Source organism: Cnephaeus nilssonii, assembly GCF_951640355.1.
Source record: "Cnephaeus nilssonii genome assembly, chromosome: 11".
Classification (NCBI taxonomy): Eukaryota; Metazoa; Chordata; class Mammalia; order Chiroptera; family Vespertilionidae; genus Cnephaeus; species Cnephaeus nilssonii.
The window spans coordinates 21,875,408-21,897,839 of record NC_137082.1 but is presented as its reverse complement, the minus strand read 5'-3'; the positions used below and the strand labels follow the sequence as shown (position 1 = coordinate 21,897,839).

At 39.4% G+C, this 22,432-nt stretch overlaps 1 protein-coding gene across 3 annotated transcripts in view; it reads right to left on the bottom strand.

Moving 5' to 3' along the window:
* Positions 1-383: 383 nt before the first annotated feature.
* The window catches only part of ESF1 (ESF1 nucleolar pre-rRNA processing protein homolog), a 68,253-nt gene continuing 46,204 nt past the window's right edge, over positions 384-22,432 (bottom strand). For all 3 annotated transcript variants that reach the window (XM_079783744.1, XM_079783743.1, XM_079783745.1), the window contains exons 10-14: positions 16,639-16,760; positions 13,664-13,751; positions 4,645-4,718; positions 3,119-3,265; positions 384-1,119 (exon numbers count right to left, since the gene is read on the bottom strand). In XM_079783744.1, coding sequence (XP_079639870.1) covers positions 826-1,119; positions 3,119-3,265; positions 4,645-4,718; positions 13,664-13,751; positions 16,639-16,760 — 725 coding nt within the window. In that variant the 3' untranslated portion in view covers positions 384-825. The remainder of the gene's footprint in view (positions 1,120-3,118; positions 3,266-4,644; positions 4,719-13,663; positions 13,752-16,638; positions 16,761-22,432) is intronic.

Sequence of the window (22,432 nt, the reverse complement as noted above, 5' to 3'; positions counted from 1 at the left end):
TGAATAGTTTATAAAACCGAGACTAGATGAGATCCAGGCCTTGAAGGTGTGTTTTAATTAAAAAAAAAAAAAAAAAAAAAAAAAAAAAAAAAAAAAAAGATTCCTTAAACTCTATAGCAGCAAATCCATTCTCGAAGCATTCCAAAAATCTGAAGGGTAGATGTAAGAATTTTGTTACTAAAAAAATAAATAAATAAAAAAAAATTATTGTAGAGCTCATCAAAATTTCAGAGCAATGAAAACCTAGAACTGCTTCTTCATGGAGTTGTCCCCTTAAAGAAGAAAGTTTTTCAGATATTTTCCAGAGAGTAGTTTGAGATGCTTAAAATAAAACACTGATATATAAAATAATAAAAATACTTAGTACTTTTTATTTACAAATTAATTTCATAATCCAACTATAATAAGCATGTCCAATCAACAAAGAAAGTTACTGGCTTCCATCCATTAGGGCTAGAAAAATAAATTCAGCACTGTGTTCTATTTTTTCACATAGAATTATAAAGTCTTTAAAAGAAGCTACTTTAGAATAATCTTCTAGTATGAAGTGAATTTCATAAAATATAAAATTTAGTATTTTATAAATACTATAATTTAGATTAATTGAATTAGCTACGATTAATCTGTGGAAATACAGAGCACAAATATGTCAATCACCCAAAATTAGGTCTAACCATTATATACAAGAGACATTTTTCAATGTCAGAGTAAGACTTTATTCATATTCTTGAAAGGTAGCTTTGTTCCCAATAAATATTCTTTCTACCACACTTCTGTAAACTTTAGGGAGATCACATTCCTAACCTAAAAAGAAACAACATACAGTTATTTGACTTTTTGTTTTTTTCTTGCTTGAAACTGCTCTGTTTTGTTTTTTACCGATTTAATCAACATCGACAAGGCAGGATCAATGGACCTCTTTTGTGATTCCTTTTGAATTTCACTCTCTTTTTTCTTTATTGCCTGAGTTAGTTCTTGTTCTTTTTGTTCTCTTTGCCGGGCTTTCTCCTCAAGAATTTTCTCCATAGCTTTTGTTTTCTTGAAGTTAGGATCTGAAGGATCCAAATTGAATAAGTGGGAAGTATACATTGCCTGAAACCGTGCGTCCTTAACATTTACCTGTAAATCCAAAAGGAAAATAAAAAGAAATTAAATTACTAAACCAAAAGGCCCAGAAATGGGGCCAAATTTTAAGTCAATGAGTTGTTATTAGAGGGCGAGGGGATCACTTCATCTACCTAATAAAAGAGTAACATGCTAATTGACCGTACCTTCGTGACACCCACCAGCCAAGCAGGAGCAAGTATGCAAATTAACCCAATAAGTATGGCGAGTTAATTTGCATATACAGGCTCCGAGCGGCGGGGACAGGGTGGGACGCTTGCATCGTCACCCCAGCCGCTTGGGGCCTCTGGGCAGCGTGGGAAGGCAGAAAGGCGGCTCTGGGCTGGAGCGGAAAGGCGGCTCCGGCCAGAGCGAAGGCGGTGCCGGCAGCCAGGGGAACGAAGGCCCATTCTCACAGGAATTTTCATTCGTGCATCGGGCCACTAGTAAGTTATATAAATGTTTAACCACAATGGTGTACACTGAAACTAATATAATGTTGAATGTCAACTGTAATTGGATAAAAAGGTCTGTGAGTGGTTAACTGTATAAAATATAAATGTGAGTAATTTGTATAGCTTCATTAGAAAGTTGTTTTCCCACAGGATCTTTAATGGACTTTTAGGGCCTACTCTTAGATCACAATGTGCAGGACACACTGTTCCAATCGTGTGACAATCTCCTTGGAAGGGACTGTAGTGGTCTATACATATGTGCCTGTAAGTACACTGGCCACATAGACAAAGGACTGTCGAAGTGGTTCCTGAGGCGTGGTGCCCCACGCTTACAGTGTGAAATCTGTTTCTGGCTGATAAGTCAGCCAGAGATGGTATCTCCTGTTGGAATTTTATGCAAAGTCACTGTATTGGAAGTACATTAAAACATTTTTAACCTTAGTGCCAAAAAAAGTAGCTACTGAGGGTGATTCATAGATCAAAAGATTTGAGAGACTACTATGGAAAAGGAGGCACCCCTGAAACCAAGGTCTGGTCAGATACAAGCCCCAAATTTATCTTCTATCTTTCTACCAAACCACCATGGTTTCACACTTAAGAGTACACCCTTAACCCCAGCCAGGCTTTCTAGTGCTGCCAGGTACAGGGGTGACCAGCAGAAAGGGAGCATGACTCACCGCCATGGACCAGATGAGTCCACCTAGAGATGGATGTAGGGTTACATATAGTAAGGACAACAGATGTGATACTATCACCAGCTTTATCAACAAAACACTCACAAAAATGTTTTTATGAATGATTATTAAAGTGTGAAGACAGTTTCAGAATAAGATTTGACTGAAAATCTCTTTTTGACTTTAACTTTTCATAAGAAAACCATTCACTGAAAAGTGCAAGCAACATACATAGAACTGACTTACTAGTATAGAAACGGGCACTACAGAATGGCCTCAAAGTCCCTCTACATGCTACTTAGAAATTATCTGTATGTTCCTCTCCATTCTCTGAATAAATCAAAATTTCCCCATGTTCTCTGGGTCTAGTCTTCCATGTTAACGGGTGGAAGTCATTAAGTAGTTCCTGGCAACTGTTTGTAGGTTTTCTGCATAGGGCTCAAACTCATGCATAAGGATATGTGGTCATTAGGAATATGTATTTAGCAAAAAGAAGAAAAAGAGAGAGAGAGCAATGGAAACAAAAAATATAGCAATTAAAAAAGCATGGCTTACTGCACTGGCCACAGTGAGTGACACTGTGACATGAGCCTGCTATTTCTCAGTTAGGCTCAATCAGCATATCCTTCCCAAGCGAGCATCACACTGCATGTGATTCTAACACTGAAAGCTACCTAATGTAGTGCAACATGGCTACCAAAATACAAGCCGGCTATTTCACCCGGTGCTCAACTGGCTGTGTAGGACTAAGATGGTAATTTTGGCTTCATGGTCCTTCCTAAGACATCTCAAGGCTGACTTTCACTATGTTTAATTTTTATCTCCAGACCTGACTCAAGAGTCAACACCAGCTTAAAGAGGCTAATGGCATTTGTCCCTAGTTACCTCAAAGTCATCCTCTAATAATTCCTTCTTTTTCATAAGCTGTTTTTTCTTCTTTTTGCTTAGATTCTGGTGCTCCACAATCTTGTTGTAATTGAAGTGTTTCTTGTTCTCTTCTTCCTCATCCATCATGAGCAAAGCCATTTCAGCCTATAAAGAGAAAAAAAAGTTCAAATGTACAACGATGTTTTTCTTCCCCAAACAGGAATATGGAGTATGAAATGCTCTCCAGGAAAGGAGAACTCAGTCACCAATGATCCAGGATAACATCTGTTATCTGTAAACTGATTGTGGATTACTGAAACTCACAAAGAAACCCAGAGATCTTTGTACTGCTGTAAGCAATAGGTAAAAGCTTCAGAAGCAACATCACTGACAGCAGGAGAAGGGAGAAAGTCTGTATTTAAAAACCAGACCACATTCCATGTTAGTGTAACTGGGTAGCAGGCTGTAGGAATGAGTCCCCAAGTCACCCAAATAAAAATTTATCATTTTCACTTTGGTCTTTTAATGCAGTGATACTAAATATAGCAAACGTAGTATTTTGTGGTACAAACTACTCTTTAAACATGTATATTAATAACAAAAAATTTATTTTTCTTTTGCCTTTTTTGTTTCAATATTGGTATGTTTCTATGAAGTGACATATCTTAATTTTTGCTTCTGAACTATATTATCTTTTCCACTAAATAGGTATTTTCTACCGACACATGATGGGATTAAATGTGAACCCTAAAGAACCAAGTAAACAATGATGTATACTAGAGAAAATACAGAGTATACTGTCAGACTTTTGTGAATCTTCCAATATTACTACTTTAGACTGCTTTAATTTCCTCTTACTTTCATCATTGGCACCTACAGTTGGCTTTCTTTTTCGAGCCATTTTCCATAAGAGAGATCATCTTTGTGCTCCTTAACTCTATGAGTATTCCTGTATATGCAATAAATGGAGAACAGAAAAGATCCATTAAAATGCAGAGTTTAAGTGACCAGCCAGGATCACTCCAGATACAGATGTGAATGTCAGTCATAGGGATGTTGTTGGCTCCAATTCCTGCCTCAGCAAAAATACCTATTACTCTGAGCCACGGGTCTTTGTTTGTTTTTTTTTAAAAAATATATTTTATTGACTTTTTTACAGAGAGGAAGGGAGAGAGAGAAAGAGAGAGTTAGAAACATCGATGAGAGAGAAACATCGATCAGCTGCCTCTTGCACGCCCCCTACTGGGGTTGTGCCCGCAACCAAGGTACATGCCCTTGACCGGAATCGAACCTGGGACCTTTCAGTCCGCAGGCTGACGCTCTATCCACTGAGCCAAACCGGTTTTGGCAGCCACGGGTCTTTGGAGTCACTGAAGAAAAGGTTCACTGCACTTCAAAGAAAAGACTTTACTTTTGTACATTAAACTTATGATTTTTACAATAATAACGAGAGAAATTAGGGATTTTATAAACCATAAAAAGCAAAGTCTGTATTATGGGATTCAGATGAACTTCATTTAAATTACTTATGAATGATCGCTTACCTTTTGTTTCTCTATTTCAGCCTCCTCCTCTGGAGATGGGCCATCTGTTGCAGACTTCACAGATTTCTTCTTTTCTTTTATACCAAACAAAATTGGAGGGTTAAAAATTACAAGACTATCAGCAACAATAGGAACAGTAGGAACAAAAATGTAAGATATCTAGGAATAATATTATCAATAAATGTGTAGAAACTAGAGGACGTAAAAAAATATTACTGAGATTACTAAAATGTACTACAAAAAATACTGTACTGTATAATACAGAAAAACAATAGTATAGCTTAGGATATAAGATGTAGCATCAGATATTACTGAAAAAAAAAATCAAGTTATTGTCTTACCCCATAATGTACAGGCAAATGAAATGCAGATAGGTTAATGAGTTAAACATTAAGAAAAAAACTTTATGAGAAAATACAGGGGTATAGCTACTTAAACTCATCTACAAAATGAAAACTTCATCCTTATAATAACAATTTGACAGTAATTACCTGTAAGTAATAGTTTAACAAAACCCTTTCCCTTGTCTCAAGACAAATTTGACCTTTGGTTAACTTCCTACTCTATTATGAGGCAAAATCACTTATGGTAAGAGCTGGTCCTGAATGGAAAACTGCATGTATTTTCAGGGGCTCCAGGACTTCTAGAGACCACAGGGTGTCAGTTGAGATGTCCTTATCCTAATGGGAGGGAGAATGTGCAGCAGGTAAGGGCACTGGACTCTGGAGCGGTGACTTGGCTTTAAATTCTGGCTCTACCAGCGGGTATTAGCTGTGGCAGTTTGTACCTGTGTCCTTATCTGTAAAATGGGGATTATAATAATAGCACCTACCTCATAGGGTGTTGTGAGGACTAAGTAAATTATTACATGTTAAGAGCTTAGTTAATGCCTGCCACATGGTGCTATAAAGCAGGGGTCCTCAAACTTTTTAAACAGGGGGCCAGTTCACTGTCCCTCAGACCGTTGAAGGGCCGGACTATAGTTAAAAAAACACACAACTATGAACAAATTCCTATGCACACTGCACATATCTTATTTTGAAGTAAAAAAACAAAACAGCAAAAACACCCGGCGGGCCGGATAAATGTCCTCGGCGGGCCGCATGTGGCCCGTGGGCCATAGTTTGAGGACGCCTGCTATAAAGTGTTTGCTGCTACTGTTAAGAGGGTTCAGAATCTACAAAGCCATGTTGTGCTACTCTAGAGCATTAACGCACAATGCCAGTCTTCTCTGAACTGCTGGACCCTGTCTTTTTGAATCAGCTGTGTTCTGTCTTTCCAAAGCAAAGAAACAACAGTCTCTGAATTTTATGGTTAATGTTTACACAGCACTTACTATGTCAGGGAGTAGTAGTGTTCTAGTATCCTATATAATAAAAACCTAATATGCTAAGTGTCCGGTTGTCCATTCAACCAATCATAGCATAATATGCTAATGACTAGAGGCCCGGTGCACGAAATTCGTGCATGGGGTGTGTGTGTGTGTGTGTGTGTGTGTGTGTGTGTGTGTGTGTGTGTCTCCCCCTCGAGGGATGTCCGACTGCCCGTTTAGGCCCGATCTCAGTGGGCCTAAACGGGCAGTCGGACATCCCTCTCACAATCCAGGACTGCTGGCTCCCAACTGCTCGTCTGCCTGCCTTCCTGATCGCCCCTAACTGCTTCTGCCTGCCAGCCTGATCACCCCCTAACCACTCCCCTGCCAGCCTGAATGATGCCTAACTGCTCCCCTGCCAGCCTCTTTGACCCTAACTGCCCTCCCCTGCAGGCCTGGTCACCCCTAACTGCCCTCCCCTGCAGGCCTTGTCCCTCCCAACTGCCCTCCCCTGCAGGCCTGGTCCCCCCCAACTGCTCTCCCCTGCAGGCCTGGGTCCCCCCCAACTGCCCTTCTCTGCAGGCCCGGTTGCCCCCAACTTCCCTCCCCTGCAGGCTTGATTGCCCCCAACTGCCCTCCCTTGCAGGCCTGGTCCCTCCCAACTGCCTTCCCCTTCTGCCCATCTTGTGGCGGCCATCTTGTGGCGGCCATCTTGTGTCCACATGGGGACAGCCATCTTTGACCACATGGGGACAGCCATCTTGTGTGTTGGAGTGATGGTCAATTTGCATATTACTCTTTTATTAGATAGGATAGAGGCCTGGTGCACGGGTGGAAGCCAGCTGGTTTGCCCTGAAGGGTGTCCTGGATCAGGGTGGGGGTTCCCTTGGGGTGTGGGGTGGCCTGGGTGAGGGACCTGTGGTGAGTTGCAGGCCATCCACGCCCCCCGGCTACCTAAGCGGAGGCCCTGGTACCTGGGATTTATTTATCTTCCATAATTGAAACTTTGTAGCCTTGAGCGGAGCCAAGCCTCCTGCTTGCTCCGTGGCTGCAGTCATTTTGGTTGGGATTTATTTATCTTCTATAATTGAAACTTTGTAGCCTTGAGTGGAGACCAAGGCAGGCCAGGGCTGCGGGAGCTTGGCTTCCTCCATCGCCAGGGGCAACTCAAGCCTCCTGCTCTCTCCAGCTCTGTGGCTGCTGCCCTTTTTGTTGGGATTTATTTATCTTCTATAATTGAAACTTTGTAGCCTTAAGTGGAGGCCTGGGCTGGCCAGGATGTACGGAAAGCTTGGCTTCCTCCATTGCTGGGGAAACCCAAGCCTCCTGCTCTCTCCGTGATTGCAGCCAGTTGGGTTAATTTGCACACTCGCTCCTGATTGGCGGGTGGGCGTGCCTTGTGGGTGTAGCAGAGTGATGGTTAATTTGCATATTACTCTTTTATTAAATAGGATATGCTAAGGCCGCTCAACCGCTCACTATGATGTGCACTGACCACCAGGGGGCAGACAGTCGACCAGTCGCTATGACATGCACTGACCACCATGGGGCAGATGCTCTGACCATTAGGTTAGCTTGCTGCTGGAGTCTGGTCAATTGGGACTGAGCAAGACGGGCTGGACATGCCCTGGCGCCCTCCCACGGTTCCTCCCCAGCTGGCCAACCTCCCGCATCCCTCCCGGCCCCGATCGTGCACCGGTGGGGTCCCTCCACCTGGCCTGTGCCCTCTCGCAATCTGGGACTTCTAGGGGGATGTTGGAGAGCCAGTTTCAGCCCGATCCCTCAGGCCAGGCTGAGGGACCCCACTGATGCACGAATTTGTGCACCGGACCTCTAGTCTTTACATATATTAACTAATTTTATCTTATTTTATATTTTATTGATTTTTTACAGAGAAGAAGAGAGAGGGATAGAGAGTTAGAAACATCGATGAAAGAGAAACACTGATCAGCTGCCTTTTGCACACCCCCGACTGGGGATGTGCCCACAACCAAGGTACATGCCCTTGACTGGAATCGAACCTGAGACCTTTCAGTCTGCAGGTCGATGCTCTATCCACTGAGCCAAACTGGTTTCGGCTATATTAACTAATTTAATCCTCATAACATGAGATAGATTCTATTATTTATTATGATCCCCATTCTGTGGATGAGAAAACTGAAGCAGAGAGAGGTTAAATAATTCTTCTCAAGTTTGGTAAGTGAAAGAACCATAATTCACATCCAAGCATTGCGGCTCAGGCTCTCACATGTTAACCACACTACCCTCCTCTGCTATCAAATATTCTCCCTGTAACACCCTTTCCATTTAAAGTGCATTTTGATGTGAAGTAACAAAGTAAAATTCAAAGCCTAAAGTAGAGAGACTTTAAGAACTGCTTTGTGTGCATTAGGTCCCTGCTGTACTTACGTAGCCGTGCCCAGTAGAGAGCATGCCAGAATGAAAGTGCTACTGGTTCACCGCGCACACTACCAAGGCATCTGCCTGCACTTCTAAGAAGAAATACTATTGTATGCAGCCCTTTTCCCTAGGATGAAAATCTTTCTTGCTCCTATTTCAAATGTTTTTCAGGGAATGATGTATCCACTTTAAGGTTTTACCTTTTTCTCTGTTTTATATGTGTATATGTATATATATATCATCAAGGTTTCACTTTCTTTCGGTTTGACTTCCACACCCTAAGTTCCTATGCTCTCAAGGCAAGAGCTCCTTTTGAAGTGAATGGACAAGTGACAAATATAGAAGATCATTCTGTGGGAGGGAAAAAAATCAGGCTGTATCTGATTAATACATAACAGAGATAAAGATCTTCACATACAGCTGTGGGAAATAATTTCAAAGAGCCCACAATGAACTGTTCCGGATTTTATAACAACCTGGTGAAAAGTCATAAAAATAAACTTGAAAGGAAGACTGCAGCAAGGGAGGAAAAAAAGAAGCTCCAAGATGGTCAGGGTTAAAAATGATATCCAATTTTAGCGTGATGAAAATGTCTTTGCTCACAAAGAATTTACTGTGTGCTAGACTGAACTGTTTAGCCAAAAGATAGATAATGTGTAGAGATCCTTTCTGCACTGTTAACAAGACCATATTAAGAGGGCACATCTTAATTTATCTTTTTCCCTTTGGAAAGTTTTCAGACCTAAGTTAAATGAAGAGTATGATGGAAATAAAAGTCCTATTCTGCAGTTATCTTTATTTTTCAGTGAATTATTTGGCAAGTTAGAAACCACACACACCTCTTAGGACTGCTGCAAAAAGTACATATGGATTGACTCTAATAAGATGAATACTAACAGAGACTGGAAATCAGGTATTAAGAGTTTTATAGTTAAAAAATCCTTACTGAGGCTGCTATCCCTTTAAGCAAAAAATGTAACACAGCACATCTATGGGGAAAAAAATGTGCTGCAATAAATTGATCTGTAAAATGACTATCTATAAAAGAAATTCCATTTTTCATTACTTGTAATGTCATAGAACTGTTCCCATAACCTTCCTCCAGAGGGTTTAGTTAAGCACTTCTTATGAGAGAGTAGTTAAGAGAATTCAGTGGAGGGCAGACATGGTCTCAGTACTGACCAGACAGGAGTGGTAAACCCCCTACCAATTCACTTTTTGCAGCAAATTCCTGCATTCAAAATCACTTTCCCATAATCAGATGCAGTCTGTCAATCTTTCTCTGGACCTGGGCATGCTGGCTTTGCTTGGAAATCCAGGAATTCCTCATGTCCAGCTCTCATACATATGGGTCCTAGCTCTGACTTTGATCTACACCAGTGGTCGGCAAACCGCGGCTCGTGAGCCACATGCGGCTCTTTGGCCCCTTGAATGTTCTAACGCCACTTCTTCAAAATAGACTCGCCCAGGCCGAAAACCGACTTCTGCGCATGGGCCACGAAGTTTCAATCGCACTGTACGTGTCCGCCCGCACGTGGGATTTTGTGGAAGAGCCACACTCAAGGGGCCAAAGAGCCGCATGTGGCTCGCGAGCTGCAGTTTACCGACCACTGATCTACACAATATACTTGGAGAATTACAAAATGTAAAGGGAACCCATTCGGGTTCAGGTTCTTCCATCAACCACTGGTCCTACACAATTCAACTATGTTTCTTGAGCTTCAGTTTACTCATCTATAAAGTGGGCTGATGTTTGGATTAGAGGACAGAATAAATATAAAAGCATTTGCAAACTGTAAAACAACATATGAGCAGTACACAATAAGCATTTCACATACCGGTTGAATAAAATATGTGTACCATATTACTAAATTTTCAAGGAGGTTTATCAAATATCTTAAGTTGTCAAGACAAAGGATACATTTTAATGGGGTCTATTTACATGTGATGTACTTTATTTCACTCCTACTTCATAAAAAACAATCTTAATAAGGAGCTTATGCAATTAGTAAACAAGAACTTTTACTTCATTCTATTAAGTACATTACATTTTCAAAATTCTCATTTGATGTCAAGTTTGAAGTTTACAAAAAATAGAAAAATTATAGCAAGTTTATAGTGTAAGGGGGGAAAAGAGAAGGAAAAATTAGAAAAGATTTCTGGCATTCAAACTGGCTCCTAACCCAAGCCAAACACCATGTCTGGCATCAATCAATGAACTCAGTTCCTCCCTAATTTGAAGAGTGTAAGTTCAGTTCTATGGGCTTTCCTAGGGCAAAGGTATCATAAATGCCCAAGTCCATCTGGTTTAAAATATATGTCTTCAACCATGGGATTTGAAATATATATATATATCCTTCCAAACATTAATGCTGCTCCTCAAAAGTTTCTTAGGCTTTCCCGCTACCTTCCATGTAGTACCTTCTCTAGTATAACAGAGTGACAGTCCAATCCTGCATTCTCCTCTCTAATCAATGCTTTCTACCTCCAGTCCCATAGTTTGAAATACTATTTTACTGATTTGTAATCTATATTTATACTTTGACTACTCAGCATATCTCCTACACTAATATTTACATTTGGATATCTAATTGATATCTCAAAGCAATTATATCCAAAATGAACCTACAGACCTTACTTTCCACCCAAACTTTTTGTTCCCACATTCCTTCCTCAGTAAGTGGAAGAGCATTCTTCCAGAGACTCAAACAAAAGATCTAGGAGTTATGCTAAATTTCTTCCTTATCCAACTAAATTAGCAAGCCTACCTGCCAAACATATATCAAATCCCACTCAGTTTTTTCCTTCCAGTTCCGTTACTGATATGCCATCAAAACCAGCCATCATCTCCTGTCTAGACCTCTGCAAAATCCCGATCTCCCAGCTTTTACCAATGCCTTTCTTTAATCTGTTCTCTGCACAGGAACCAGAGTAATGTTAAAATATACACCAGACCATGTCACATACTTGCTTAAAGACCCTTCAGTGACTTCCCACTGTCAAAAGAATAGCATCCAAATTTATTGCCAGGACAAGGCCCTGCAGGGTCAGTCCTGCATCCCAGCCTGGCCATGCTCCAGATATAGTGCTGTCTCAATTTCTCCACCACAACAAGTTCTTTCTCATCTCATAGCCTTTCTACCCACTTTTCTCTCATTGGCAATGCTCTTCCCCCAGCTCTTTATGCCTGATTCCTTCTTATTCTACAGGTGTTAGCTCTATTGTCACCACCTTAGAGAAGCCTTTTTTTTTTTTTGGCCTACCCTATGTAAAGTAAGCTACTCTCCTTACTCCTCCCCATATTATCCTCTATATTACTGTATTTATTTCCTTTAAAACACTGACCATATTCTCAAATATTCTTATTTGTTTACCAGTTTAGCATATTTTCCCTAAAACTATAGACTCCAGGGATGTAACCTTGCCTATATTACTACTGTTGTATGTCTAGCCTAGCAGAGTGCCCAGCACCTGGTAGGCACTCAAAAGTATTTACTGATAGACTGAGTAAACAAACATGGCAAGATACCATTTTTTAGTGCTAGGTTTTATATTAAAAAGTTCTTAGCCTTTCTATTATTCTTTTTGCTTTAAAAAAAACAACTTAAGCCCATATATAAATAATTACTCCTATGCAGTATTCTGAAATCAAAAGTATATTGAAAGTAAGCAAATTTTATCTATACTTTCACTTGGAACTTCTGACAGTAACTTTAGAAAAAGCTTATTCACAATTGAAATGTGCTGATTCCAAGAAATAAGCTACTCCAAGCCATCAAATCATTTAACTTACTCTTTGAATCCTGTCCTGAGTTCTGCAATCAGACCAGATTTCACATGCCAAATGAAGCACTTTGGAATGAGAACAAGGAAACTATAATGCTTTGCATTTCTCCATATAATAAACTTGGTTTCCTGAAATCAGAGGATAAGACTAAAATCCATCATCATCTAGAAATGACCGCTCAGGTATGATAAAAAGCAGAACATGCTAAGTTTCCATTTCCCTTTCCAATTCCTAAGAATCTCACATCCTATAATAGACTTTATTCATTTTGATCTCCTTTTCATCAATAAAATGTCAGTGCTAAAAGGCTGTAACAACCAGGAAATAATTTTGAGCAATTTTGACTTTCCTGTTGAGAACTATTCTGGCCCACTAGTCACGAGGGACAAGAAGCAGGAAAACTTCATAAAATCCTTCTCTTTACAATGCCAGCTTGGGGTTGTTCCAGGAGCAAGCCTTTGGGGTTCATGTGTGTGGTATTCAGATCAGGGCAAAGCAAAATGCATGAGAGGGAATGGAAAATGCTTATTGTGGTCTCTGCACTGACTTGTCCAACTCTGGCCTGAACCTTACCACACACATTTATACATACCAAAAAGGTAAGAATAAAAGCATTTAGAAAAGAATGAGTGGTGCATATGCAATGGAAATAAGACTCCGTGGATATAGGAAATCAAATACCAGATAGTTTAGGGCAGTGGTCGGCAAACCGCGGCTCGCGAGCCACATGCGGCTCTTTGGCCCCTTGAGTGTTCTAACGCCACTTCTTCAAAATAGACTCGCCCAGGCAGAAAACCGACTTCTGTGCGTGGGCCTCGAAGTTTCAATCGTACTGTACGTGCGCGCCCGCACGTGGGATTTTGTGGAAGAGCCACACTCAAGGGGCCAAAGAGCCGCATGTGGCTCGCGAACTGCGGTTTGCCGACCACTGGTTTAGGGAATTCAAGAAAAAAGGGGAGGAAGTTGCTTTTCAGTTATAATGAAGCAGGATAAATGCAAAAAGAATATGAAACATGGATGTTTTTGTATATTTGAGCAGAAAAACTTTCACATAACACCGTGTAAATATTTTAAATTTATAAACATATCCACTAAACAAACAAATTTATTTCATACTTTCAATTCTTCATAGCCTTTGCAAAGAGACCTAGAGTGGATGCGTTATAAAAAAAGCAGTGAAAGCACACAAGAAGATGACTATTCCATTTTCTTTCAGTCTTTTATAGTCAACCTTTCTATAAGGATATTTCCCAGAAAGGATTCCCCAGTAAACTGTTAAATTAATCATGTTACCCAAAACCTCCTGCAATGACATTATTCTTTGCATGTACAGGGAGCAGGCCAATCCTTCTTAATCTGGTCAATCGTTATGCCCTACAAGACAGACCTACTTATAAGGCCCTAAGGGAGGTATACAAATACTAGAAATTTTAAAAGAATGGGTAGTTTATATTGTTTCAACCAATGTTACCTTTTTTCTTTAGATTCCAATTGAAAACTACAAATGTGTGTTGGCTTACCAATTTTTTTAACTTCTTCAGCAAAGTATGGGTCATTCATATCAACATCAGAAGGAAGTTCATCTTCACTGGACTCTTCAGCAAGAGCCTAAGGTTGAATGTAAAACACATATAGTTTATTACAAGGACCATCACACACACACACACACACACACACACACACACACACACACACACACACACTGAGTGGCCAGATTATTATGATCTCTGAACGCATAATAATCTGGCCACTCGGTGTAAATCTTATATAATAAAAGGCTAATATGCAAATTGTCCCCTCGACCAGGAGTTCGACCAGCAGGCAGGCTGGCCAACTGCCCGTGTTCCCTCCCTTTGGCCAGGCTGGCCGACCCCACCCATGTACAAATTCATGCACCAGGCCTCTAAAATATATATATATACACTGAGTGGCCAGATTATTATGCGTTCAGAGATCATAATAATCTGGCCACTTAGTGTATACGTGAAGGAAAATAATACGATTTCTTTCAAATCACATTTAAATTGAAATAATTTAATTAAACCAGTTAATTAATTGTTCAGTTTATAAAGTATGAGTTATTCTTTTGTTTGTTCAACAAATATTTGTGGAATACTTAATAAATGCAGGAAACTATGTAAGGCAATGAGGAGAAATGAAAGTTATCAGATACATAGTTTATGTCTTCAAAAATTTTACAATCTATTAAGAGAAATTAGATACAAACAGACATATACATCAGTAGTAATAATTCAAGATAGGAAATGCAAAAAGAGACAAAAATAAAATGATAGATATTCAAAGGAGGAAAATACTTTTAGATGGCTAGTCAGTGAAGAGAGGGGGCCTTCTCTTTCAGAAAATTGAGAAATAGCAGTGTGCTATTAATAGTATGAAGTAGTACATTGTGGGTTATCTTTTTAAAAAATATATACTTTATTGATTTTTTTTTACAGAAAGGAAGGGAGAGGGATAGAGAGTTAGAAACATCAATGAGAAAAGAAACATCGATCAGCTGCCTCCTGCACACCCCCTACTGGGTATGTGCCCGCAACCAAGGTACATGCCCTTGACCAGAATCGAACCTGGGACCCTTCAGTCCACAGGCTGATGCCCTATCCACTGAGCCAAACTAATAGGGCTATCTTTTAAATTATTATTTAAAACACTTTATATGTTGGTTAATTAAAAATACTGGTTATTTTGAAAATTCAAATAAATATAAAAGCAATAAGGATAGCTCCCTGTTCGTTTTTATCACCCAAATCTCAACAAATATCTTTTTAAATCCACAATCTACCTCTAAAAACTCTTGGGCTATTTTTAAGCAAATCTGTTAGTTAAATTTCTGCTAATCAAATGTGAATAGGCTATCTACTGAATTAGTATGTTTAATTAAAAATTCAAGCCTATAAAATAAATAGAACATATGGGAATCAAGATCAGACTTGAGTTTATTCCCAGGAATTTAAAACATGAGTCATTTTAACAGAAGCATTTAGAATGCACATTGCTAATCATCATCCTGCACGCTGAAGAAGACCCAGCAAGCCCAAATATATTCATTATGATATTAATATCCTTTTAAGTACCGGGCATCTAAAAATTTTTTCGCTAAAATATTATAATAGATTCAGCAATAATATGTTTCTAACAAAGATTATGGAATATTTATATCTAACTTCATATCTATTCATGTATAACTGTTTAGATTAAACTATACTTATTATCAACTATGGCATGTAAACATGTATTCATTTCTTCAATAATCATTTCTCAATATCAAAATTAAAGTCACAGAGTAGAAAAGAGGAAAACTATAACTTGAAAAAATTTCTTGAAACCCTTGTACATATGGAGAACTTGTGGAGTTGGAAGGTATCTGCTGGTATCACCAAGTCCAGTACAGAGCACGGAGTCTGGAACAAACTGGGTGTATTTTTAATGTTATTGGTAAAATGTGCCTAGTCTTAGTCTAATGAAGGGAAGGCGCCTAGCAAATAAAAATCAAAGCTATAATTTATTTTATATAAATAAAATCAAATAGCTGCTAAAGGTCTCAGAAAAAAGGAACTACTTTACTGACCCTATAGAGACCCACTTGTAAGTCTTCCAATAAACTGATGGCTTAATGACTTGTGAAATCATTCTGCCTACTTAGTTTTAAAGAAAGTTCTAGGGAAGAAGAGAGGTAGCATACCAATAATGGGGTAGGGGTCTTACCCCTTTCCCTAGCCACTTCCAGAAATACTGACTATAGGAGTACAAAAATCACTGTACTCCATTGTATCATTAAATTCTGTAGCTCTCTATCTTTATAAGCACTGAAAGTCACAGCTTTACGAAAGTACGAGAGAGAGAGAGAACACAGTGTAGTAGAGAGACACTGGAGTGAGAGAGCTAGATTTTGGGCTCAGACACATCACTTAATTTTCTACAACTAAAACATCAGGGACAGACTAGAACTAATCATTTAAGATTCCTCAAGTTGTAAAATTCTGTGATTAGAGATACCATCTTAAGAAAATGACTTTACTGCTAGAATGCTGCACTTGGTGACAAGAGTATTTTCAGTGGCAAAACCCTTAAGTGGTCTCTGCTATCACTAAGAAGCTAGCTCTGCAATGACTTAATGACAACTTTTATATGCATATATCCTCAAGTAAAGAAGTCTGTATGTACCTCTCTTCCTCAAAAACAAGAGAGAATCAAGCTGTTTTATATCCAGACATGAACTAAATGCAAAATTTTAGAGTACAGTGGCTGTGGATTAAAGTGGCTCTGGGTTTTTACCAGACATTGTATAACATTATGTAACCTCATAGAAAACACTTAAACTATTGGATTTTCCTTTTCGTCTTTCTTAAAACTGCAATGGTAACAAGGCCTACTCCAGTGAGTGGTTACACTGTGTGATAATAGGTGCTAAGCACCTGGTACTGTTTCATACATGGTTGTTGTTCAATAAGTATTTGGCCATAATTATCTTTGATACCTTCTGTTTCTTTTTCAGTCTTTTTTTCTCTTTCTTCTTCTCTAAAAATTGTTCCCAAGGGGTCAGTTTATCCTTTCCTTCCAATTTGTTTTTGACCATCTCTTCTGCACTTTCTTTAAGACCTAAGGAAAAACATAAAAATAGTTATATTTAAAATGTAATTTACAAAAAAAGGTAATTTATATATATTTAATAGAGTAATAATGTAAAATGCAAAAGTGAATTTTGCAACACTACAAGATCACAAAATAATGTAGGATCGACTTATATCAAAGCTATTTCCTAGTAGCAAACAATAAACCTAACCAAACCAAAATAAACAAACAAACCCATCAACTTAACCCTTTGCACTCGCTCGCTTTTTTCTTGATTCCTTTATTCTACTCGGGATTTAATTTTTTAAATACCCCAGATTTTACAAAGCATGGCAGTAGAATAAAAAACTGGAGTTTCTTTTCATAAAAACTTATTTATTTGGATTTTTTAATATTTCAAATTATCGATACATTCAAAGAGTAATTTTAATCTCTATAATTTTTCATGGTGTGATATTTTTTGAAACATTCACCCACATGAAGACCTGGTTTACATTCACATGTTTCGCAAATATAAATCGTCTCTCTTCTTCCTCCTTTGATTTTTCTGTTAGAACAAACAACACAATCTTTGTGTTTTTTGTTAAGGTGAGGTGTGATTATATGGAGCTTTCCATCTAAACGCTGCTCTAAGTTAGTGGATAATAATCTACCCCTGGAAGTTAGTGTACCATCTCTGAATTCTCCAACAAGATCATGTACTAGTTTCCTAATAAATTTTACATGCGTTATCGGTTTTTCATCTTTTCTTTTTTGGCATCCGTTGAGACGGCATTTACATTTTACTTGTCCTTTCATGCTAATGAAAACAAGAAAAGATACTGGAAAAAAAGACAAAAATCCCCCTTCCCCCCCGCGGTGAAACTACGTGTCGAGTGTGGCTCGACATACGAGCTGCTACCGATGCTAACCGTGTCGAGTCGCACTCGACATCCGAGTGCAAAAGGTTAATATATGATCAAGCCACTGAAGAAAAATCCTTTATTTAGCCTCAAATTTCATTTCTCTATACTAATTGCTTTGAGATTCTAGTAATCCTGGAACAGGTCATTAACAAAAGCTGATTAGTAAGGCAACCCCTGTTGCAATACCCCAGGAAGAAAGCATTCTCATAATCACTCCTCAAGCACTATGTGAGGCCACATCTTTAAGATCAAAAGGACCACTAAGTTCACATTCCACTTTGTATGGTTTAACTCTTTCAATGTTGTTATTTGCTCTTGTATTTCATTAGACTCTAAAGGTCTTCGTTTCTTGTATTCTGCAGCTCCTGAAGGTTTCTAGGTGGCTTATGTAATAGCTGGAGTGCATGAGAAGGTAAAAAAAAAAAAAAAAAGCCCCAAGGCTGATATCAGTCCATGGAGACCCTCATTATTGCCAAAGTACAGAAAATATGACCACTGTGTGGTCCCCTTTAATAATAAAGATGTTTGTTTTACTTTGTAGTATTTCTTTGGAGGTCATGGTTGGGCTTGGGGAAGAAGAGGTTTCATATTTATATGATACAAAATCCCTTTAAAAAACAATAATAGAATGATTCAAAATGCTGACATGGTCAATCCAGATAATCTTCCCAGATACATTTTAAATTCAAAACAATGAAAGCAATCTTAAAGATATAATAATTCCCATTTTTCCTGAGATTGAGAGTTCAGTAACTTGCCTAAGAACATGCAGCTAGGATGCTAAACAGATGAAATGTGAATTCCTGATTATCCTAAATACCATTACCAGATACATCTGGAAAGCTGGTTTGACTTAGAATAAAGAAATGTATAGCCCATGAGTAAAATCTAAAGCTTTGGGCCTCAGGTTTGTCACCTGCAAAATGAGGTTGGTCTAGATCACAAGCATGCAACTGCCCCTCCCAAATACACCATTTTCCTCCCTCAAAGAACATATTTGGTAGAAATTCAAATATATACAACTAAAAGTAGTGCTTTGAATCTTGAGCCCTGAAGGGCAGCATAAAACAAGTATAATAGATGATCTCTATGGTCCCTTTCATGGCTTTTAAACCCAGATTTAATCTCCAAATTTCTATGACTTAGAAAAGTATTATATTGTATGTATACTCAAGGTTATATAGATTTGTTTTTATGACATACTGCTGGTATGATCTCTGATTCATTGGATGCCAAATCAGAAACATAACTCTCAATTTTAAAATGCTGCTTATAAGAAAAACACAATTCCCTTTACTGAGCAGATTTTAGGAGAAATGTGAAGTGTATAAAACCATGTCCAGATCTCTGACTGAATCAAGAGATACACAGCATCTAGGTCCAAATCTCTGACCGAATCAAGAGATACACAGCACCTAGGTCCAAATCTCTGACCGAATCAGGAGATACACAGCACCTACGAAATATAAACTGGGATCTCCATTTGAGAGAAAGCAGCAAATCCTGACAAAATAAGTTGATTTCAAATAACAAAATGAAATAACATATATTATGCCAAAGGGTCAGAACATAAGCGAGTTTCACATTCTAAATGTACAGTATTATATTATTACATATGTTAAATAATAATCTTTAAGGTATTCTACTACTGTATAATTTCCAAAATTAAGAAAGATTTTATTACTCCAAAATATTAAGTATTATGTTTAGATATTTTTTTCAACAAATGTATTCTCTGATTATAATCATGCATCGCATAATGACAAGGATACTTTCTGAGAATTCATGTTGGGCGGTTTTGTTGTGCGAACATCGTAGAATGCCCTTACACAAACCTGGATGGTATAGCCTACTCACACCTAGGCTTATTGTATAGCTTATTGCTCCTAGGCTACAAACCTGTATAGCATGTTATTGAACTGAATACTGTAGGCAACTGTAACACAATGATAAGTATTTGTGTATCTCAACATATCTAAACATAGAAAGTCCTATATAATAAAAGCCTAATATGCTAAGTGTCTGACGGTTTGACTATTCGGCCGCTTGGCCAGTCACCATGATGCGCACTGACCATCAGGGGGCAGACGCTCTGACCAGTAGGTTAGCTTGCTGCTGGGGTCCGGCTGATCGGGACTGGGTGAGATGGGCTGGACACACTCTGGAGCCCTCCTGCAGTCCCTCCCTGGCCCAATCGTGCACCGGTGGGGTCCCTCAGCCTTGCCTGTGCCCTCTCGCAATCCAGGACTCCTCGGGGGATGTCGGAGAGCCGGTTTCAACCCAATCCCCGCAGGCCAGGCCGAGGGACCCCACCAGTGCACGATTCTGTGGACCAGGCCTCTAGTATGATATAAAATAAAAATACAGTATAAAAAATTAAAAATGGTACATACAGGACTGGGAAGTTGTTCTGGTGAGTCAGTGAGTGAGTGGTAAGTGAATGTGAAGGGTGAGGACAATACTATACACCAGTGATTTTTCAACTGGTGTGCTATGGCACACTGGTGTGCCACAACAATTTTTAAAACATGCATACCTGTCTATTCAGTCAGGGGCACTGACCTCTTTTCCCTTAGAGTGTCAAATAAAAAAGTGACAACAGGCACCACAACAACAGCTGTCCAGTGTGAATGAATCAAAATTATACCTATTTTTTGTCAGATTGACAAAAAATATATTTTTGGTGTGCTGCAGAAATTTATTAATTAGTTTATGTGTGCGATGAGATGAAAAAGTTTGAAAATTACTGCTATATAGAATTGTAGACTTTATAAATACTGTGCACTTAGGGTACATTACATTTATTAAAAAACTAGAGGCCCGGTGCACGAAATTCATGCACGGAGGGGGGTTGTCCCTCAGCCCAGCCTGTACCCTCTCCAATCCGGGACCCCTCGAGGAATGTCCGACTGCCCGTTTAGGCCCGATCCCACTGGGATCGGGACATCCCTCTCACAATCCAGGACTGCTGGCTCCCAACTGCTTGCCTGCCTGCCTTCCTGATTGCCCCTAACCGCTTCTGCCTGCCAGCCTGATCACCCCCTAACCACTCTGCTGCCAGCCTGTTTGCCCCCAACTTCCCTCCTCTGCCGGCCTGGTCACCTCTAACTGCCCTCCCCTGCAGGCTTGATCGCCCCCAACTGCCCTCCCTTGCAGGCCTGGTCCCTCCCAACTGCCCTCCCCTGCTGCCCATCTTGTGTCCATATGGGGGCAGCCATCTTGTGTGTTGGAGTGACGGTCAATTTGCATATTACTCTTTTATTAGATAGGATAGAGGCCTGGTGCATGGGTGGGGGCCAGCTGGTTTGCCCTGAAGGGTGTCCCAGATCAGGGTAGGGGTTCCCTTGGGGCATAGGGCGGTCTGGGCGAGGGGCCTATGGTGATTTGCAGGCCGGCCACGCCCCCTGGCGACCCAAGCGGAGTCCCTGGTATCTGGGATTTATTTATCTTCTACAATTGAAACTTTGTAGCCTGGAGCGAAGCCAAGCCTCCTGCTTGCTCTGTGGCCGCAGTCATTTCTGTTGGGATTTATTTATCTTCTATAATTGAAACTTTGTAGCCTTAAACGGAGGCCTGGGCTGGCCCGGGTGTGCGAAAAGCTTGGCTTCCTCCATCGCTGGGGAAACCCAAGACTCCCTCTTGCTCTCTCTGTGGCGGCAGCCATCTTGGTTGGGTTAATTTGCAAACTCGCTCCTGATTGGCTTGTGGGCGTGCCTTGTGGTTGTAGCGGAGTGATGGTTAATTTGCACATTACTCTTTTATTTGATAGGATTTATCTTAAAACATAAACACATTATACAGCTACACAAAAATATTTTCTTTCTTAATATCCTTATTCTACAAGTTTTCTATTTTTAACCTTTTGCACTTGGATGTTGAGATTAAAATTAATCTTTGAATGTATCAATAATTTGAAATATAAAAAAATCCAAATAAATAAGTTTGTATGAAAAGAAACTCCAGTTTTTTATTCTACTGCCGCGCTTTGTAAAATCTGGGGTATTTAAAAAATTAAATCCTGAGTAGAATAAATGAATCGAGAAAAAAGCAAGCGAGTGCAAAGGGTTAAAGCTTTTAATTTTTAAAAACTTTTAAGTTTTTGATGTTGTTGTTAATAACTAAAACACAAACACACATAGGCCTACATAGTGTCAGAATCACCAATATCATTGTCTTCCAAACCTCCACATCTTATTCTACTGGAAGATCTTTAGGGGCAATAACAGGCATGGAGCTGTTTTGGCTTTTCTTGGGACATAACTTGAGAATTTGATAAAAGGTGTGGAACCCCTCCCTGAAACAATGTACTGGAAAAACTTGCATATTATGTTCAGGGAGTTTACAGATACCCAATGTTCATCTGTATGTAAGGATCCCAGGACCTCAGGTAAAGAACATTTATAGGGGCTGTAGAGGTCTAAGGGAAGATGGGAGTTCATATTCAACAACTTCAAAACTGATCAACACAGACATTTGTAGGTTTTACATCAGGGTTATTCATTTCAGCATTATCATTTAGGACCAGATATATTCTTTGTTGTGAAGGATAATCCTGTGCATTGTAGGATTTTTTAGCAATATCTCTGGCCTACCCGCAAGAAGCCAGTAGCCCCAGTTGTGAAATACAAATTGTCTCCAGACATTAGCACATGTCCCCTTGGGGGGCAAAATCACCCCTCATTGAGAACCACTGTTCTAGACAATTATTAGAAGACATTTCTGAAAACAAAGGCTATTTCATTATTTGTATTATAAATGATATGAGGTTCTTTTGGTATTTGATTATATAATGTC